Source organism: Bombus vancouverensis, chromosome 10 (genome assembly GCF_051014615.1).
Source record: "Bombus vancouverensis nearcticus chromosome 10, iyBomVanc1_principal, whole genome shotgun sequence".
In the NCBI taxonomy this organism is placed as follows: Eukaryota; Metazoa; Arthropoda; class Insecta; order Hymenoptera; family Apidae; genus Bombus; species Bombus vancouverensis.
Window position 1 is genome coordinate 9,179,644 of NC_134920.1, and position 21,947 is coordinate 9,201,590.

The 21,947-nt window shown below is 32.7% G+C and overlaps 2 protein-coding genes across 5 annotated transcripts; both read left to right on the forward strand.

The window, feature by feature from the left end:
* The first annotated feature begins 1,713 nt into the window (after nt 1–1,713).
* LOC117156946 (uncharacterized) lies at nt 1,714–13,866 on the forward strand. 3 transcript variants are annotated; one of them, XM_033334497.2, is made up of 7 exons: nt 1,714–1,846; nt 3,624–3,816; nt 4,139–4,391; nt 4,524–4,640; nt 11,366–11,628; nt 11,696–12,046; nt 12,128–13,866. In XM_033334497.2, the coding sequence occupies exons 2-7, from the start codon at nt 3,691–3,693 to the stop codon at nt 12,734–12,736; spliced, it is 1,719 nt and encodes a 572-aa protein (XP_033190388.1). In that variant the 5' UTR covers nt 1,714–1,846; nt 3,624–3,690; the 3' UTR covers nt 12,737–13,866. The 3 variants fall into 3 exon arrangements, with proteins under 3 accessions (XP_033190388.1, XP_076478242.1, XP_033190390.1); XM_076622127.1 differs by lacking the exons at nt 1,714–1,846; nt 3,624–3,816; nt 4,139–4,391; nt 4,524–4,640 and adding exons at nt 6,648–7,127; nt 10,067–10,641; XM_033334499.2 differs by lacking the exons at nt 1,714–1,846; nt 3,624–3,816; nt 4,139–4,391; nt 4,524–4,640 and adding exons at nt 7,155–7,607; nt 10,067–10,641.
* A 1,072-nt stretch (nt 13,867–14,938) lies between these two features.
* On the forward strand, nt 14,939–21,911 carry LOC117156948 (CUE domain-containing protein 2-A). 2 transcript variants are annotated; one of them, XM_033334501.2, is made up of 5 exons: nt 14,939–15,072; nt 15,947–16,036; nt 16,156–16,492; nt 16,563–16,736; nt 17,751–21,911. In XM_033334501.2, the coding sequence occupies exons 2-5, from the start codon at nt 15,948–15,950 to the stop codon at nt 18,009–18,011; spliced, it is 861 nt and encodes a 286-aa protein (XP_033190392.1). In that variant the 5' UTR covers nt 14,939–15,072; nt 15,947; the 3' UTR covers nt 18,012–21,911. The 2 variants fall into 2 exon arrangements, with proteins under 2 accessions (XP_033190392.1, XP_033190391.1); XM_033334500.2 differs by lacking the exon at nt 14,939–15,072 and adding an exon at nt 15,203–15,355.
* The last annotated feature ends 36 nt before the right edge of the window (nt 21,912–21,947 follow it).

The window sequence follows — 21,947 nt, forward strand, 5'->3', positions numbered from 1 at the left end:
TATAGGATGTTCTGTATACATTAATAATTATGATACAATTATAGGAAGTGAATGATTCTACATAAAAAATAAGTCGAAAAAGTAGAATAGAATTACTTTATATGAGATTTTCTTTTCCAGCAAATTGACTTTGAAATCCTTATGTAAAGTAAGTAATTTTGAAGATTCGCTTTAATAATATAGACAAATAATTGTTCCAAATGCTGCCAATTGCTTAGCGTGTATAGCTGCGTTCGTTTTTAATTAAGTTATTTTGCACTTTAACCTATGTTGTGTCTTTCATTATTCAAAGGCTAAAACAATCCTCGTTTTTAGTTACTGAAATTTTATTGTATATTTTTAAATATAATAAGTCACGTTTTCAGCAAATTCACAAAATTCAGCACATTTGCCGTCAATTAATCTTATGTTTCCAAATTATTTGATTTTTAAATTAAATATGTTTTCCATCCTTCTCATAATTTAAAAAATAGTCCTTGTGGCTTAACAATTATACTTTTAACTCGCCGTTATATATACTTATTTTACTCGCCGTTCATGTTTCTCATTCTAATTTAACAATCAGAATCCTATCCAGATCCTATGCTATTTATTTCAGCTCGTGAATCTTATTGTCAGAGTAAGAAACATGAAGCATAAGATAACAAGAAAAGTTACCATACGAGTATATTTCTAGAGTGAAATAAAATTGTTTGCAACTTGCAAAAAAGCTCAAACGAGAATTCCCACAATTTAATTTTTGCAATGAAATTTTTTTCATTATCTCAATATCTAGAACTGACCCTACAAATATTCTCCACATATTTTGAGATACTATATATATATATATGTATACATTGGTATATACATGTATCTACAGTTGTTTTAGCAGAAATACGAGAGCGTCGCTACTGTCAGTTTTTTCCATAGATCGATGTTCACTCCATCGATGCCGCTTAATAAGGCTATATAATGTCAGAAGACAGACGAAAAATTAAAAGTTATCCTGTGTCGCCTTGAAACATGCTATACTGTATAGATATATATATATCTACAATCAACATGAATGAATAGTCGTCTTAACAAAGACATGAACGTATGGCTATTGTCAATCTTTTCATAGATTGACGCCCATCGACACTAGTTAATAAACCAAAGACCGTTATACAAAAGTGTGGTAAGCGGCAAACAGTGAGCGATAAGCGACAGGGTGACAAAATAAATGACGATTGAGCCACAAAAATTAAATCAAACCTATAGATCTACATATATGGAATAGACCATATATAGCAGCTGAGCAACCAGCGATAAAAGATTGTCGCTTACCGCTTACCGCTTATTGCTCTTCGATCTTAATCGCTAATCGTGGCGTAACACGTAACATCGTAAGACAGACAAAAACTGAGATAATTTAGTAACGATCTCGTGGAAAGCGCCATCCGTGCGTAAATGGTAAAAGTGTGAAACGATGGCGCGTGAATAAACCACAGACGGGTGCCATAGTGCCGTTCATTGATTGCGCTTGTCCGGTGCCATATTCCTTGCTCCAGAGTGTGGCGTTTATTGCGCAAAATCCAATCACTAGCGTTTCGCCATTTTTGTTGACCATTCAGTAGTTTCCGCGAAAACGGCTATAAGGCAGCCTGTCCGGCAAAAGTGATCACGCTCGTTACCTAAATATCGATTCATCTCGATTCAGATCCAGAATCGCGATTAGATTCATAGAATAAACGATAGAGTTCTTACCGTTCCTTCTTTTTCTCTGTACTCGTTACTTTCTCAATTTATGTATGTATAATGTACATATATATAACTGTACTTTGAACGTTCCTACGAATTTTGTGATAGAATTACGCATCGACAACACGTGAGTATTATTGCTACTTTGATACTTCTCACTCATGTAGAAAATGTTGCTCTTTTCGATGACTGAGTAAATAAAAATTTTATCTTAATTCTTCAACCGTGCGTTCGTTGATGTTGAGAAAGGCTGTGCCACGGCTGTTTTTAATTTATAATTTTGTTTAAGTTTCTATTGTCAATATATTTTCTTTCTTATAACTTATTTATTATATTATTATATATTATACTCCTTTGAAATTATATTTCTGAAAAATGAGAAAAAGGAGTTTAGATCTTCACTTCTACGGAATTTTCTTACTTTCGTGTTTACCGGTAGCGTTAGTTCGAAAATGGTGGAAACGAAAAGTAAAAATTTCAGCAGAGATACATTCAATGACGCACGGATTTTTTTACATTGATTACTAATGTGTTTTTTATTATAAATTTACACGTCTCAAATTTGCACACTTTGCATAACAAACTAAATAAAATTTTCGAACAGTGACATGTATAGACATCAATATTGATATTGGTACAATGAAGTGACGAGTACTTCGAACCAACTTTTATCTTGTATTTTTCCACGCTTTCCATGAAGTAATACGGAATAATGAGAAGTAAAATAGTTACATAAAAAGGTTGACAAAAATAATATTAGAAAATCGCAAAAAAGCAATAAATGTGCAAACATATCCGATAAAAAAGAGACAGTATGGACAAATTAAATATTCGCAGTGATATAAGATAGAAACGCAATCTAAGCAATGTGTACATTTATCTTCTTTCGAATGGAACTCGCCATTTATTATAAAGATAAGCTCTTTCAATAATTTATTTAATTTATTACGGGTCCAGATATTCCAAATAATTTTAATTTTTCAATAATCAATAATAAAATGAACAATACGAAAATTCTGATTTTTTACAATCAATTTCCAATCTTTTTATTTGTTACAATTATTTTTGTTCCAATTAATTTCGAGACGAACGATTTCTCCACACACTTCGCCGTGAATGCAATTTTAGATCTGGACAAACGAAACAATGTAACCGAAAGGGAAGTGTAAAATAGACGAAATAAGGAAGGCAGAGGTTGAAAAAAGAATGGTCAGCCCGCGGACGAACACGAGGCAGACTGAAATTTCTAGCACGCACGATTTCCGAGGTTCTATAGACTCTCTGTTCATTTCTCTGTTCCGTACTATTTTTGGCGCGTGCATAGGTATGGAGACGTTTAGGCGATTTCACAGTAATAGAAGCCGAGCTAACAGATGCAATTGCGCAAATCGTTTTGCCGGTATATCGCTCGAGATCGACGGTCGTGCAAAAGCCTCAGATCGAAGAATCGCGTCTGAATTTGGGAGTGAAGCTTGGCACGCGTCGCTATCTTTATTCTGTACATGATAGAACATAATTTTTGATAAATTTAATATTTTATGCGAATCAAATGAAATGAAAGTTAGTTTGATCGCTCACTGAAATTTTTTTAATATACGTATATATGTCATAAACAGGATTTTTAATAAACCTTTCATTCAAATAAAATGTGAATTAGTAGTAAATTAATTTGATAATTTAATAAGTTTTGTTTATCATTCAATAGAACTTTTTAATGTATTAATAATTGTCTTTTTATAATATATAAATATTACTAATGAGGTGTAAGTTTGATATTAAAAAGAAAAATAGTATATGTACTCAAAATATAGTTTCAAATACAACACTTTATTGAAATTAGATTACTTATATATATATATAGATATAATAATATTTCTTTTTAGTAATGCTAATTATCTTTTCAGGTCAGTGTCACGAAAAATAGGCCGTTGAGAGTTTACAGTACTTAGCACCGGGGAAAATAAAAAAAGAATGAGCAGGATGCCACAACGCGTGAAAAGTGCGTCCAACGTAAACAAAACGCAGATCAAGGAAGAAGCTTCCACATCGTCCGTTCTTGCTGGGAATTCTAGCGATGATGATCCGAACGTAGCCGAAGTATAAAATAAAAGAATTTAGGAATCACTTAATTATCAAGTTTTTTAAATAATTAGAATTGTTTGTATAAAATACAATTATTATTTCACTATTATGCGAATCAAAAAATCAAATGTAACTGGATATTTACATAACTGTTTCGTAGTAATATACATATAATAACATATACAATGACTGCAAAAGGTATTTGAACACGACTGTATTTATCGTAACAATCACATATTAATTAAGTAGATCTAAGTATATTTAATTTTATATTTAATAGTACTTTCATATGACTATAGAACATGAAACGTCTAATTAAAGATTCCGAACTCTGCAGGTTGTACTATCGAATAAAGGCGGGCCAAAATTAATTCACCACGGTTACATGTATACATTGCACAAGAAGCAACCGTACAATATCCGATGGAGATGTGTTCGCAGAACTATGCATTGTAGAGGCAGTCTTATCACTACCACGAGTTGGACGAAGCCAAGGGTGCGTATGGAGCACAATCATAAGCCAGACTTCGCGGCCGCTCAGATTGCCAGGAAACGATACTTGGCTCTTGGCAAACCTAGCGTGTCAACAAGTAGGTTCACCAACTTTTCCATTGATTATAATTTAGCTCGTTTATCGATTCCTGCCTGAATTTTCAAAAATAAATCTGAGGGGATATTTTCATAATGCACAATATCACGTTTAAACTTTGTGTGTTTCGTAGACGTAGAAGGAAATACTGTCAAGTCTATGAACGTACCACAACGAGTGCTTCACAAGGAGAATAATGTACTAGAACAGAAAGGTAGGAGACCGAAGACGCGAGCTACAGCCAGGAAAAGTAAGTGTTTTGAAGACTTTTATAATTGTTAATAATTTATTAATAATCAGAATCCAATCTTGGAAATCCAATATTGGAAATGGTTTGTTATATGTTATATAGTATTGTGTAGAGTGGATAATTCTTTTTGATATGTGATTTAATAAATTATTGTGTTTTAAATTAAGACATTAATGAAAGTCATTAAATGATTCTCCAGAAGATTAATAGGGAATAGAAAAATCAGTAGAGTGATTAGATACAATTAAAAACAGAGATTCATATTTCTAGCTACCGATTTAAGATTACTATGAATGAATTGGAAAGTTATAACGAATTAAACACTGTAACTCTTATTTACATTTACAATGAGATGTACAAATGATTCTACTATAAAAAAAAGACTGAATATATGTGGTCGTGTTCAATTATCTAGCATATAAATCATCGTATAAATATTAATTTTAATTAAAACGACTAAGAATACATAAATTTCAGTGTTTGGGAATTTATACAATATATAATTTTAGATCTATAATTTTAGACTAGCATTACGACTATAATGAATTGAATCTTTCAATCAGTCAGGACTAATAATTACGTAGAAAATACATGAATTCATTCTGTTGAGTTAATGTTAATGCCCAGCGTAATCGCTGCTTATAAATCCGCAGTATCCTACATATTCAAAAACAGATTATTGTTAGCGATCGTTCGTCTAAAATCAGGCGAGAGTATTATCGCGCGATTGATAGCCAACAGTTATTTTATATATACTTACGTACACTTACTCACACATACAGGCGGTCTTTTATATAACATAAAATTCGAAATGTTTGTGAAAATTGTAATTATTTCATTATTTCTGCAATCGTTTGGATCGTTAACTTTATTTTTGTTTAACTATGAAGTTACTAATAAATACTATAGGAGAATATATTGTGTGATAAATATCATATTACACTAATTTATAGAGTAATTCGTTTTCTTTTTAATAAACATTTTATCATTGTGCAAATAATTAATTAGACAAATAAAACCGCTCACAATTTAAAGTGAAACACAGTAGCGGTAAAGTAATCGCTTGAAAACCATCAGTGTGAATATGTTCTCAATCCTTGCATTTCTATAGCCAAATCATTGGAGATCTGCCGAATCTAAAGTAATAACGCATGAAGTTTCAGAAACTATTTATGTTAGTCGTAAAATGACGAGTTAACAAATAAGAGGAGAAAAATTTCTGTTTGTATTTAACTTTATTTTCGTTTATATTTGCAATATTCGCTTTATACATAATATAACAGTTTTATACAACAGATACAGTAAAACTAAATAAGAACAAAACACAGAGGAATATTTATCTGCTTTTCTTACAGTATCATTTATTTATAATTTCCCATTTTTCGCTCGAGTGGTAGATCTCATGGTGAAGACGGCGAAATATCGACGACATATCGATTATTATCGATAACCCTCGCTATTTAAAACAATCGATGTTGTTTTGTCATTATCGATAATTTCGATATTTTTGTTGTATATTTATTAGCATATATTCATTCATAATATTCAAAATAGAAGTCAATCAAAATCTAACTATCAGATGACAGATTGTAATTCTTAACTACCAATTCTATCATAGATTTCATTGGTTAGAAAAATTCGTGGAATTTAAACTATCGAAAGTAATCGATAATTATCGAAGATTGTGACTATCAATATCTCTCTAGCTCTATTTCAAAGTCCGTACTCGGAGGGTTAATTACCGCGTAAAGAACGCGACCCAATGGGCAAGAGACGCATTTCAATTTGCGTGTACAGTGTGTCCAAGATGGCGGGCATCTTGAAGATGCGCGCGAGAAAAAGGGAGCTGTGGTAAGCGGCTCCCGATCGATGAGAATTCGCTCGGACGAGGCTCGAGTGAGTCGAACGTGATCAGGTCGGTTAGTAATTCCTTAGCGAAGAGAGACCCGGGAACGCGCACACGATAGCAACACGAAACACGGTACGGATAATATGCGTCGACGACCGGCGGCGCCGTCGCACATGCGCGCCCTGACGCGCCCCTGTTCGTCCACCGATTTCGATTTTAGTCACTCCCGGGTTCGGCTTCGGGGAAAATCGTTCCGCTCTCGTAGCGAGCCTTACTCGTCCAGACGCGTCGTGAAAAAAACTCGCACGGATTTTAGTAGCGATTCTTGGTCGATCGAGTAGAAATACAAACGCGTCCCTACACGAGCCACAACTCTCTAACATTCGACAATTTTTCCTATTCGCGACGAGTAGATATATATATATATATATACACATATATATTTGTACGTCTTCGACGTATACCACGAAAGAGAAGAAACGAGAAAGAGAGAAGCAAATTTTTGGGCGATTATTTCCTTGTGTCGTCGTTCACGGACGATCGTATCCCAATACCGGTTTAATCGTCAGACGTTTACACGGGCCAGCGAGATTAGACACGCCGAGAATAACGCGATAGGAAACCAGTGTTGATCTTTGGTAAGAATCTGATCGAGCAGAGAAATATCGAGAGAGAGAGAGAGAGAGAGAGAGAGAGAGTGAGAGAGGGAGTGAGAGGGGAGAATTTTGGACGAGAAATCGAGCAATTCATTTGTGTAGTTTAGAATATCACTCCTGGGAATATCGTACGAGGGTCGATAAATTGTCGCGTGGTCGTTGTCGGTACAACGGTTCTCTGACGCGGCGCACAATACCGAAAATCGAACCGGTTCGTAGCCGCGAATCGACCAACGAACTGGATTCAGTCTAAGTGACACCGTAACGAACAACAGAGAAAAAAAGAGGGACGAAAACAGAGAGAGAGAGAGAGGAAAAAAAAGCACAGAGAGGTAGAGTAAACGTAACGACGTAGCAGCGGCGTGTGCTACTCGATATCGTGCTTGGTCGCAACGGTTGCCATTTTATAGCCAGTCGCTCAAGAGAGTTCTTCGGGGAGGCAAGAAGGAGAGGGAGAACTGAGTAAGAACAAAAGAGCGAGTAAGATAATGCGAAAAAGGTAGAAGGAGCGAGAGAGGAAGAGAAAGAGAGAGAGAGAGAGACAGGGAAAATAAAGAAGAGAGAAGGATCGAGGGAACGTAGCATATGAGACGGGAAACGTGGTTTGATGGTGGGGAGAGGGAGGGGAAGATATTGAAGTAGGAAAGAGAGAGAAGAAGAGAAGAAAGAAAGGAACTTCGCAGATGGAGTAGAACTTCCGTAGATGTTTTTAGATCGTTTTCGATCATACGTACGAACTAAGCTTTTTCTCTCTTCTTTCTTTTTTCTTCCTTTTTTTGATAGTTTGTGTCAACTAACACGTTGCAATGCAATATCGATTTGGCCTGCGTAATATACGTGTGGTATACTATCGCACGTTCTCATCGGATAAATCGTTAATACGTATTATCCGTGTGTCGTCTACTGAGTGATGATACGGTGTGCTAAAAGGAGTGGGAGTAATAGAGAGGCATTCAGAGACGAGAAAGATAGTGCGTGAACGCACTATATACATGTATACTTTATCTACTCAGTATGATTATCGTTAGCGCTTTTTTTACAGTATCTCACTATACCGAAAAATTTATATCATATATTATAGTATTTCAATATTTATTCTTTTTATGAATATAACACCTTGTGTGTTATTGTTATTGTATTAGTATTTAGGATTGTGAAATGTATTTACTTATACTTGTTAATACTTTCAAATTTAATTATGGTATTTATATTGGTAGATCAGGAGTATTTTATTATTTATAAGGTTTTTTAACATGATATAAAAAATACATTATTTTGAATAGAGTTTAATAAAGGAAAATATTTTTTTCATCTATTTATTCTTATTCTCTTAAAAAATTATTCTGCACAGTCAGAAATCAGAATTCAACATCATCTGTTTATTGGATAATGATCCTACGATCTAATTTCTCATTCTACTCGATGTTTGAAATAGGTTACATGATATGATAATTCTCGACTAACCAAACGTGGTAAATCAACGAACATCATCATAGATTCACTTACAACCGAGATATACTCACTATTCACCATCACATCATTTTCTTTGTGTCAAAATCATGAATGTGCGAATTTTTACTTTTTCAGTAAAGAAGTGGACTGAATATCTTTCTTTTTGTTTTCATATGAATTGTATTTATGAGTGTAATATAACAGATGAGTAGTAACAGGAGCATAGTAGTGATTAACCGAATTACATATTCATGGTATTGACATAATTTAATTTAAATTAATCTACAATATAATGCCATACATCTTTCCTTTTTTATTTTTCAACTTCTCGCTCGTCTATGAAGTAAAAGAAAAAGTATGATTAGGACGCCGATGCCAAGATGTTGTTACGAGTAGTCGATTTGTGAATTAACGCGGGAAAATGTCGTTTCTTTATGTTGTCTTATGTCTTGTGTAGAGTGTAGAGTACAGCTATACTTCTCTAACTAGCCAGAGATGGGAACCTTATTTGGCCAATTATTCAGAGAGGTAGATCTAGGAAATCCCAAATATCGTCTCCATTAACCTATTAAGAGTCAATATTGCGTTAATACGACATACTATTTTAAAGTTGTTATTTTCAACAACCTTTCAACTTCTCAGACTTTTTAGATCTTCAAATGTTCGGATTTCCAGATTTTCAAATTTGTGCATTTTTTAGTGTTGTATATTATTTACTTTTTTACGCTATATTTCATAGCTTGGTCCTTAATGGGTTAAGTGGGAGTGAAAGATGAGTATCTGACACATTTATTCATTTTACATATATATCCATGTTAGTAGTTCTGCATTAATTAATCACCATTTTGCTACATGAACTGACCGTCGCTATCTCCATCACTTCGCGAAACTATTATAATTTCATTGAGCTCCTAGTGTTACGTACTTATGTAAAATAAACGAATGTGTCAGGTATTCTATTTTATTCGCATTTAATGGAGAAGAAACGTATCTCTTAGAAATAAGGTTCCGACTCGTGGTCAGTTAGTGGAGCATTACCCTGTCCTCTTTAGTCAAAAAATGTTTTACCTAGCATTTTTTCATTATCCAAACTAAGAAGAGAGATTTAAAATTCGTTAATAAAACAAGTTTCCTTCTTGGTATTTTAGTACCATGGATTTCACGGAATTCTTTTTTCATAGCCGCAATACCTGTTTAAGTATCGAACCATGATTTATCACTTATCATAACTTTACAAATATCTCAGTTTCTTTAAATTTCATAAACTCGTAGAATACATGTGGACAAAATAGCGCTGAAAAAATTACCAAGCAAACCCTTGAAATTCTTTCTTCATATCCACAATGTTAAAAACCAAAATTTAATAATATAAATTGATTGAAATAAAAATTGCATAAATGTTGCATTAACGCAACGTTGGCTCTTAGTGGGTTAACGCGGCAGTACTGTATCGCGTTTTCGTCCCACAGAGAAAACACGCCATTGGAACGAAAATACGATCAGCGTGGAATTGGCGATCGACAAAACAGCGAGTCAAATACGAGCACGACGGCTACGACGGTGGGTCGGCTTGTACTGGTGGCCTGCAAGGACACCGTGAAGCTGACTACCCGCCGTCTCCTGCAGGAGCGTCAACGTGACCGAAATTGCCACGCGAAGGTCATCACGTCTTCCAACGCGGATATCGTGGAGGGCATTCGGCTTGAGGACGTCGCCATGAAGCAGGAACCCGAGGACGAGGAGGATTCCTACCTGGAGGCAGTCGAGATGCCGTCTCTATCGCCCTCGTCGTCCAGCAATAGGCATGCAGGTGCAGCACATCGTGTTCGGTCTCATGCACGTAGTCTACGTTCTATGACGAACCCAAGCGCGGTTTGGGCACATTTTGATCTGTGTGCTAACGATCCTCTACGTGCACTGTGTCGAATCTGTGGGGCAGTGGTGGTTAGAGGCGGGGCAAATCCACGACAGTGTGGTACAACGAACCTTCATCGACATCTCAGGGTACATCACGGTGGCAGACTCATTGGCACTCGCTATCACGGTAATAGTTGTTGGTCGAACCTTTCAGAAGCCGAACTGATGATTATATTGTGGATGTTTATACATTTATGAGAATGCACATAATACTTATATACTTAATACCATAATTTGGTCCCACTATTAATTCCAGCTCTATTCATCTCGGTAATTCATCAGTATGACCAGTAATTCACTCACAATAAGGAACAAGTTATAAGCATCTAACAGTACAAGTATTCAGAATCAGTAGTGCATTGTTGACTGAGCCAATTACATTGCAGTAAGATGATGTAAATAATCCTAAATTCCAAGATGAATTCAGGGAAATAATGCTTGTAATACTCACTTTTCTCTACTTTTTCATATATGAAGTTGATCAGAGTGGTTTCTGAATGATTCGATCATTTGCTAGTACTTCCATACTAAGAGAGTGATAGTATGTAATTTGATAATTGTATCAAAGCTGTTAATGGTTATTGCTATAGTGTGTATGAGTTTATGTAAGATAAGATTTGAAATATGGTTTATATTTATTATATGAATAATATTGGGATCTCTGTAATCAGAGGACTTTTTATTACTTGGGTAATGAACAATCTGGGGAATATATGCATTTTTAATGTATCTTGTTGATATTTTCTGGAGAATCATTTTAATGAACATGAATGGACATGAACTATTTGTATCTTCATAAGCTGTTGTAGCTATATTCATGAACTGAAAGTAATAATAGTTGTTTTTCACAGTACTACAATCACCTCAGACCAATTCAACAGGCAAGACTATAAGAATAGCAGCGCAGTCCTTGGTAAGATCTCATATTAGAAATATTGCACCAGCACCTATATCAGAGCAACAACAGCAACAGCAGCAACGACAACCAAAGACTCTTGTGTTAAAAACAATACCCTTAAAAGTAAAGCAGGTTGCACCTACGACCATTAAAATGCCACCCCGACAGATAAATCAGGGAGTGCCTCATAATATCGTACACCAACAGCCTACAGAGGTAGTGACATTATTACGTATCAGTTTCTATAGCAATAACTTAAATATTTAATATCTTTGTTTTTTAGGTTTGTTTAAGATGGAACAGTTATCACAGCAACATGCAGAACAGTTTCCCATCTTTACTGGATTCTGAACAGTTCGTCGATGTCACCCTGGCCTGCGAAGGCCGCTCGTTGAAATGTCATAAAATGATACTGTCAGCATGCAGTGATTATCTCGCTGATCTATTACGCGAAAACCCATGTCAGCATCCAATCATTTTAATGAAGGATCTTAAATTTTGGGAGGTAGAAGCACTAGTCAAATTCATGTACCGCGGAGAAGTAAACGTCGCCCACGATAAACTGCCACAATTGTTGAACGCAGCTGAGGCTTTACAAGTAAAAGGATTAGCCGGTCCAAATCCTTCTTCACGGGTGAACGATGTTTTTTTATTGTTTAATGGATCTAAGATTCCGTTGATACAAGTCTTTACAAAGCATATTTTTTTTTGACAGAATCCAAAGCCACCTTTACTTATTCCGCAATCGAAACCGGTAGTATCTCAACAAGTTCCTCGAGGCGCTTCAGAGACCAAAGAGAAACCTTCCACTTCTGGAGTTTCTACGCCTTCTAGTCCTAAACGCGCGCAAAAACGACAACACTCGGAACCAATCGAGCCAAAACCCTTTACAAAGATACGCTTACAACGACCTGTTACACCGTCACAGATTACTACGGTTAAGTTGGAACCCCTAGATATCCCTCTCAGTCCTACGGAAATGTTCCCCGAAAATAACGAGGACAGTTCAACTCCGTCGAATTTTGACAAACTCATGAGTTTACACGAGGAAGATGATCCAGGTGGCAACGAGGCTACCGATGGCGAAAGAGAAATTCATTTCTGCGAGATACCCGACCCACCCGATATAAACGATAGCGAGGATCAAATGGAATTTGTACCTACGGACTTTTTAGAACAAGAACAAGACATAGTCGAAGAAACAGATACAGCCTCGAACAAAGATTGCAAAGAAGAAGAATCTAGGGAGGATTATAGTTCTGTTGAACTCGAGATCGGTGAAGGAGACGGAGTCGAATGTTCAAAAGAAAAGAAGCCGGTTTAGTGAGATGTTCTGAATTCAGTATTTGGTTTGTTTGACGGAAATGGAGTAAGATCGTCGTTTCGGATTTTTAACAAATTCTTGGAATTATCCAGTATTGCCACGAGACTTTTATTTTGTTAATCAAGTATTGATTTCAATGGTTTCCTCTTTTCTTCGAAATTAATACAAGAGAGAATAATGTATATATACATATATCTATATATTATTTTTGTGATAGTGTTTTATGAAATCTATCGTCGCATTAAATCATTATGCAATATATGCAATTTTAACTTTATTTGTGTTTAATCAGACGGAACGCAACATGAAGTTATACATATATCGAGATTTTACCGTTTGTTCTCAGAGTAATATGACAAATATTTCATCGACATTGTAAATAGAACGTAAACGATAAAAAGTAAAACTATTTTTATCACTTACCGTATGAATCGTAGCGGCTACGTATACCTTTCGAGTATTTTCTTCAAGTTCACTGTTCGAAACTGATATTTCTATACAAACAACTATGCCAGAAAGTATGAGAGAGATATTTAAGTGAATATTATTAATTAATTACATATATTTACAAGAGTACCTATAACTACTTTTCTTGCATAGTTTTTAGAGATTCGAATACGATATATGACTTCTACGTTGTCAAACAATTTTAATTTATTTGTTGAACAAAAACTTTTATATTATACTTCTTTAAATCGTAGATCGATTTCATTAGTCAAGTAGAAATTGATCGATTATTTTAAATTCGAATGATATTTGAATCTAATGAAAATCACTTTGAATCATTAATGAAAATTCGGAGATTACCTATTCCTATTTTAATCACAAATATGCTAACAGCATAAAAAGGATATAGCTTCTTGAAAAGAAAGTTGTACCTGTTAATTTTCATGGTCGTTTGCAGTATAATATGATAAACAGTACAACGGGTTAATATTTTTTGTTATTTATGTTGTATGAAATCTGTTTATTTTGATAATATCCTTTTAAATATGTACGTAGGCATTGTATGGAATAAGATGTCTGAATTTACTAATACATTAATGAAAATCAAATACATTCATGCGTTAATCGTAAAAATTCATTATTATTAAATAAAATTGCAAAATTAATAAAGTGATAACTCGATATATCATACTTTTTATTACATTTCTACCTTTTCTCGTAGGTTCCTAAAGATCATTGCGTAAATTTTACTTCGAAAAAAGAATTATCTTTTTAGCATTATACGTGTATATTAAGCGTTATGTAAAAATAACATTCTACGTATATGGTATATATTAAATCGAAGCTAGCGGCAAAATTACGTTTGTTGTAAAGATCCATGTATGATTGAAAAGTATATGTACATTGTATAACATGTGAAATTATGTGTTATAAATAAACTGCTATAATAGTACATAGCGAAATAATATGCGTTAAGTATGTTTTATTCTAAAAAATTTACTAGTGTTACTATTTTTCTATGACAAATTACTTTTCTTTAAAATAAAGAATTATAAATAAAATTGAAAAAAGAAAAACATTTTATCGATTATTTGGGAAAATTCGAAAAATTATTATGTATCGTGACTACATATTAATGGAACTGTAATTCTATACAAGTTCCTTCTATGTTTAACATCTTTATATATATATTAATATGTTACATTCTTTGAATAGATAGAAAAATTCCTTGTTCTCATTTTATTGCTAAAAATATTGTCGAGTTTCAAAATATAAACATAATTAATCGCACAGACGTTATTATATAATTTCAAGCATTCAAATTCAATACTCCCAATTAATAAAAAGCACAATTTCCAAGTTTTTGTTTTATTCAAACAGTATTGGAACTGTAAGTTATCAATGATTCATAAAATAAATTTCATTTGAATAATTGAATCTACTAAATAATCCATCTCATCTTATTTATTTCTAAAGACAATTCTATTATACATACACCAGGTACAGATTAATATTCATGCAACAAATAAGTTTCGGGGGTTACAGTGTCGATATTAGGGCTCCGATGTAAATCGAATTTCTGTATTTATGCTAATCCTATATAATTTGAGATATTTACTTTTTTCATTCATTGTAAACGATATTTCACGTGGAAAATTATTTCATTTTATAGAATAATTGTTTCTATTTTGAGTTGTTTTAATATTAAAATTACAACACTGAGATTGCTGATTTGATCCCGAAGTGGGTCGCGGACTGTGATGGCGCCACGTTATCTCTACCCGTCCCACCGGACTGTCAAATCGAGCAACATTGTTTGTATACGAAATTTTTATCAGTTTTCAACCTTAAGTACGATCCGGGCACTTGGAGCAAGTGAATAAGATCAGGTTCGTACTCGCGCCTATTTTCATGATGAAATATATCAATGTTATCTTACGAAATTGTTCGTTCATCGCAGATGAACGGAAATGCTAAAAGCTGGATGTGACCGGCGCTGCTACTACCTTTCTGTCAATTTGTTCTCCTCCCTTTCTCATTTTTCTTCGCGATACTTATTCATTTTCTGTTTTCTCATGCACCACGAAAAATGATTTTATTCTCATTTCTTGCACGAGATAAAGACATTCGAGAAAAGTCAGTTCTTGAATACAATCCTGTTTTGGATTACCTGTAATTGGTTTTGCCTTATTTCTCTTAACCTAACTGGAAAGTTAACAGTAGCTGGACGACCAGTAGCTTTCGAAAACGAAATTTCTCAAATGAAATTTCTATGCGAATTAAATTTAACGTTAAGCATGAATTTGACGCGGTTAATGTACTGTGTAATAAAGTCAATTTGGTTTATAAAGTTCATGTTGCAAATGTAGAATTTGTGAATTAATATTTAATAGTTTGTTATAATTATTTCCTATGTAAACTGGTAAAAGAGTTAGACTTATATATTTTTAAAGTGCTTTTCCAGTGTAAATGTTTCGTAATAAAGCTTTTATGCCTTAATATAATTTTTTCTAACAATAACATTATATGTTATCATTGACTTTTTGTAAAGACACTTGTTAAATTGTTTTAGAAATATTATTGAATATAAATATTGTTCTAATAAGGTTGTATAATATTAATTTTTGTTAATAAACTGATTACTTTAAAGAATATAAATTTAACTGAAACATAGTTTAGAGTTTATAAATATCAAATTAAATATATAGAAATCTTTCAGTGATAGATGACTTTTATTTGAATTAATTATTATTAATTTTTTAGGATGAATCGTACAATGGATGAAAAGGAAGAGTTGGTCAAAAAGTCCTTATTTAGTTTTGTGAGAAAAGAGGTACCAACTGCCCAATTAAGGTAAAAACAAGAAAGAAAAAGTGATGGAACTTATTTATAATTCAGCAAATGTATATGTGGAACTTATATAATAACTGCATTTAATGTGTTTTTGTATTTTATAAAGATATCTCTTCCAGCTTAATAGATGACATTGTCCTGAGTTATGTGGTGAGCATGGTAGAAGAAAGTGCACTTGAGGAAGACTTGGACGTTGATGGATTATGTGAAATGGTTTCTGCTTGTCTTCCTGAGTTTTCTACTATTGAAAAAGAAGCAGTGTCCAAGTGGTTATTAGATGTTGAAAGTAAACTACGGCAAGAAAGCAAAGGGAATGAAAATTGCCAACCTCAAGATCCCTTGAGTCATATTAGTTTAACAGCTCTGTTACCTCCTGGTACACAGAGAATGAGAGTTCATCATCTCTCAGAAACTAGTGATGCTGGAAGTGATTCTAGTGGAGAATATTTTTCAGAAGTAAGTTCCTTCTACTTTGTTTTTGAAGTAACTATTAGTTATTTTAAACCACGAATGTCTTATTTATCAGGAATCATCTTGGCATCAAGTAGCACTTTTACAAGAAATGTTCCCAGCTGCAAGTCCAGCAGAAGCCAGACATTGCTTGGCAGTTGCTGGTGGTGATATAGCAAAGGCAGCACAACTTGCACTTCATAGACAAGAAGCAGGGCAAAGTATTGTTAGTAATCTTACTTTTCTAACAGTAAGTATCTATTTTTACATGTATGCACTTTTTATAAAATATATGTCGGATCACGATTCGAATTTTGGGCGCGCGACGACTCTTCATGTGGACTAGCCATCGTTTCACAAAGCCGTGATTTTATTTACACGTATATACAGGTCTATCACTAAGCTTAACAAATAATAAGTACAACTAATAATAAGTCTAACAAACACTAAGCCTAATGAATAATACGATCTACGAATAATTGAATTAAATAATACTATTAGCAATGTTTGAGTTCAAACGAATCCACGGTCACCGGGATAACTCCTTACTAAGCGAAACTAACTTAGACGCAAATGCGATCGTCGAAAATGCTCGATGTATCACTCTCCAAGGCAATCGCAAGAATGCCAGCCTCGTGGAGATTTTTCTCCCTGTACGATTGCATTTTGTTTTCTATACCCGTTTGGAAGCATCGAGAAGGTTCCAAACGCCGTTGCTAGGCACACTCGTTGGAAGCATCGAGAAAGTTCCAAACGCCGTTGCTAGGCAGTTTCTGCCTGGAGTTTTGATTACTAATACAATGTATGTCCCATTGCATCGGCATCTCCGAGGCAACATCACACGTGGCTCGGCCCGCTCTCGAGGCCGCATGCCGCCACAACCACATTTCTCGGAAAACACATACAACCACTCCAGACCTCCGTTAGATAAAACATCCATCCCGTGACCGTGGCTACGTTCAGCGACCGATTGTCACCTCGAACCCAATCTCGCTTATTACAAATCTTAAGCAATTACAACTATAATAAAATCTAGGCTAAGGTACTAGAGGATGTTCCCAAAATTTCCAAAGAAGGGCTTCGGCTTTCCTTTCATCTCCGACATATATTATATAATTTATTTTTTGTATGATGTTTGAAACTTGTACTATTAATTTAAAATGTTATTAAATTTATACATGTATATACAGATGTACGTACATTTTCATAGTAATGAATCAATTATGAGTTAAACGATATAAAATAGCGTAATTATCTTCTACAGCCAAACGGTCGTAACAAGGCCAGAGTGAACGACGAGGAATTGAAATCACGTATCATTGCACGGTATAGTTATGTTGATAGAGACGACGACTCACGTGAACATCGTCCAGTCGCACCGAAAACAGAACCAAAAAAATTAGTACGTTACTTAGATAATAAGATCGTAAGTGTGAAGGGTGAACGATACACTGAAGTAAGAAGGGGTGGCGAAGAGGAGGATGGCAACGAAGGTGGTAGAAAAAGAGGTCATTGCCGACCGTAACCAGTCCCTTTGCCTCCACCCCCCGATCCACCCCCTTGGAGGCATCTGATTTCGAATTAAAGCTTTCGCTTAGATTCTCTTGTCTTGCTTATAAAGGAATACGGACAGGGTCTTGAATTTCTATATACTTGCAGCACTATCTATTTTGTACCTCTCTTTTTTAGTTGAATTTGTTTTATCCACAATGACTTTTATTGATTTTAGAATTATTTTTATGCGTGATATTATAATCATTGTGATCTGTCGCAAAAGTCTGGGAGCATTTTAAAAAACCGCAAATAACTTGCCGTTCATAGTGTGGACTAATGAAAATTTCTCCATAACGGTACATCGCTAATGTTATTAATTATTATTATTACGTCGCAGTTTAAGTACCTGTTAACGTATAATTAACTTACGTTTGAAACTTTTTATTTTTTACCGAAATAACTTTATATAATGGTCACAAAATAAATTTATGATTTTTAGTTTAGAGAAACTTTTATGACAGCGAACTTATAGGTAAATGTTAAAATACAAGACGTAATTTCATAATGTTTTGTTGTTTTTCAACAATTTTTTTTAGATTTTAAATCTGCTGTAATTACAGAATTTCATTTATGAATATATGATTACACTATAAGTTCGTTTACTAAACTTATAATTCAATTTCTGCGATACAATGTCGATAATTTTACTTATTATTTTCAAACGCATACACTCCTTTACTATTAAAATAATATACACATTTTATTTATTAAACGTGTTATGTGTCCTATGCTCTTCAGTGAATATTGAACCGTTGTTATATTAACTATTATTATTAAGACTATGATACGTGCTGATATATCTTGGAATATATTACAATTATATATTTTATAATGTTAAGTAATAAGATTAGTTCAGTTGATTGTTTCTAAACGTTACTGAATTTGAGTAAAATCTCTGTCTCTGTCTCTCTCTCTCTCTCTCTCTCTCTCTCTCTTAGACTCGTACTATGTATGTAATGAAAAGTACGTAAGAACGATAAAATGATAAGTGGTATATCTTTGCAAGGAGTTCGGTTTCTTGCAAAAACACTAAAAATAAAATGATATATAACAAAAAAAAGTTTAGGAATTTTTATGTGCACACTTACTTGGAAAAAACCGAAAAAATTCCAAATAAATAATTATTCTAAGCATGCATAGTTATAATTATTATCTACAAATATAATCGAAATTCACCAAAAGTTTAATACAATATTAATTGTAAAAAGAAAAAATATCGTGCAAGTGAATGCTGCGTGCGTACTGAATCTCTTGGTATCGCAGAAAAAAAATTATAATCAAGTTGTAGATTTCGGATAATAAATTGTAGTATATGTATTAGGTAGGAAGAAATATATATATAGTATATATATACATACACACAAATATATATACATATATATGTATGTATTATACATAGATATATATTTATATATATATAAACAGATATTATATATACATACATGTAATAGATACGTAAGCGGGATGAAAAAATTGCTTACCGCGCCATATAATTTACCAGTATTACTATTGTTATTGCTATTATTGCAAATTTCAAAGTGTAGATGGATATAATCCTTTAAATCTTAGGATATTAATAAAGTCGAGTGATTACTTGCAATAATATATGTATACTAGGAAGCGAAGTTTAGTAATGAATTCATAGAGACACCAACTTTTGACGATCGTATATCGTGATTTGACACAACAAGAAGTGTAATTGATCAGAAATATAAATTTACATTTTCATATTTTTTAATTGGACCCATTGATACATTGTTTAAGGAGTCACTGGTGTCGTTAAATTTTATTTATTACATTTATTAATTCATTCTATTAACTGCGTGTCTTTCTTATTAATGTATTTGTTTATAAAACTCTTGTTTTAATTATTTGATAATTTTAATAAAATAATTTTAATAAAAAGAAAAGAAGAAAACTATATATATACATATATATGTAGTTTTAACTTATATATATATATATATTACTATTATATATATATATAAGTATATTGAAAAAACTTGAGCCACTCCTTGCCATAGGTGATTTATAATAACGCTACAGAGGAGTCATATTATTTCTAATAATTGTAATTACCGAATGATGAACATATATTCATTGTAAACTAAATATACTCTACTGCCGATTAATTTCAGACAGAACAATGTTGCTGTAAGATTTCCGAAAGTATGTGTAATAGAATAAGATAGCAATATATTAAAAAAATTATTAAAAACAGAAAAAAATAAAAAAATATAAAGAAAAGTGACAAAAATAAAAAGAATAGGATAAGATGAGCAATTACTATAAACTGGGACACTTCAGTTTCTTGCGAATTTTGCTGTATTCCCTTCAATGTAACATATGAGTATTTTTAATTAGCAATATTGATTACATGTAATCTGTTATTATGAATGTGCAATTAAGATCGTATATAAAAATTAGGATTTATTCATACGTTTATACGAAATTGTTTGCTTATAAATGATCATTATTGTTTAAAACAATAATTCTGTAGCTTGTTTTGTTGTCTTTGAAGCATTTTATTGATAAAAAATGGTGGAAAGTTTACATCTAGAAAAAAACGGGATAACAAAAATTATCAGCTGCATTATTACTCAAATGATATTCTACATTGTTACAAAATTAAAGACAATGAAAAAAATTTGTTTAAGGATCCCTTTTGTTTTATGAATTCAAGCATAGGTATAGAATAATAAGAAGAAACAATTTTGGTTTTTGATTATTTTATTTGCCTTTTGAGGAAAATCGTTTAATTAAACAGAAATTTCATTATGATCTCTCAGTCTGAGTAGATTTTAAATATAACACCAAATTCAAGATACATATATGATTATAATATTACATATATTCTGTGGTGATAATGAAGAACTCCGGGGCCTTAAAAAGTGATCCAAAAAACAAATAAAAAAAGATTCTATTAACAGTCTCATTTTATTTCGTTAAGTTTATTTGAAATTTATCTCTCTTAACATTGATATAATGCAGCAATCAGAACTTTGTTTTATTTTAAAAAGTACTTTTTACGGTTTTACTTTAAGAAAAATAAAGTCACATAGAAATATGTTTTCTACGTTTCTTATAGTACTTTCATAAATTCATGATATAATTAATCAATATTTTTTAATAATTAGTATGCATTTATAAAAATATATAACTATCTTATTGATATATATATATATATACTAAATTATTCATTAAATTACGATATTATTATCATACTCGGTAAAATATCTTCTTTTTGTGACCTTGTAAAATCAATAATTTCTAGTAATATGTCATCGAATATAGTTATAAAATACTAGTATAGTTAGTAGAATAATGATTGTATGTACACAATGAATGAACAATTTGTTGTTGTTATATTTACCACGAGACTCTTGTATGCATATTTTACCGATTATCGGTTAATTCGACTTTCCCATGCATTTAAAAGTAACAACGCTTTGTTCTCTTGTAAATCGTATCCAATAACTGGACTAATGAAAATTAGAATATAAAAAATTCTTCTAGAAAACAAATAAAATAATAATTTTAAAATTGTTTTTTAAGCATTTCGGTATCAACGCTGATATATATGTTATAATACCTTTTTCAAGTTGTTACACGAAGAGAATGTAAGTTTTTGAAATGTAATCGTATTTATAATCATTTTTTAATGTTTTATCTATATATTTTAAAAACCGATGATTGTTCAACAAAGAATTTGTGATTTATCTCATTTCGATAATCGATTTCCTAAACTATACGAAGAATAATACATTCACCGTTTAAATTAATATACGTATGTATGTGTGATTACATTATATTATTCATAATTACATTTGATTTAAACACAAATAAACCTAATATTATATATAAACCTAAATATCTTTTCTTCACTCAGTACTAAGAATTCTGAAAT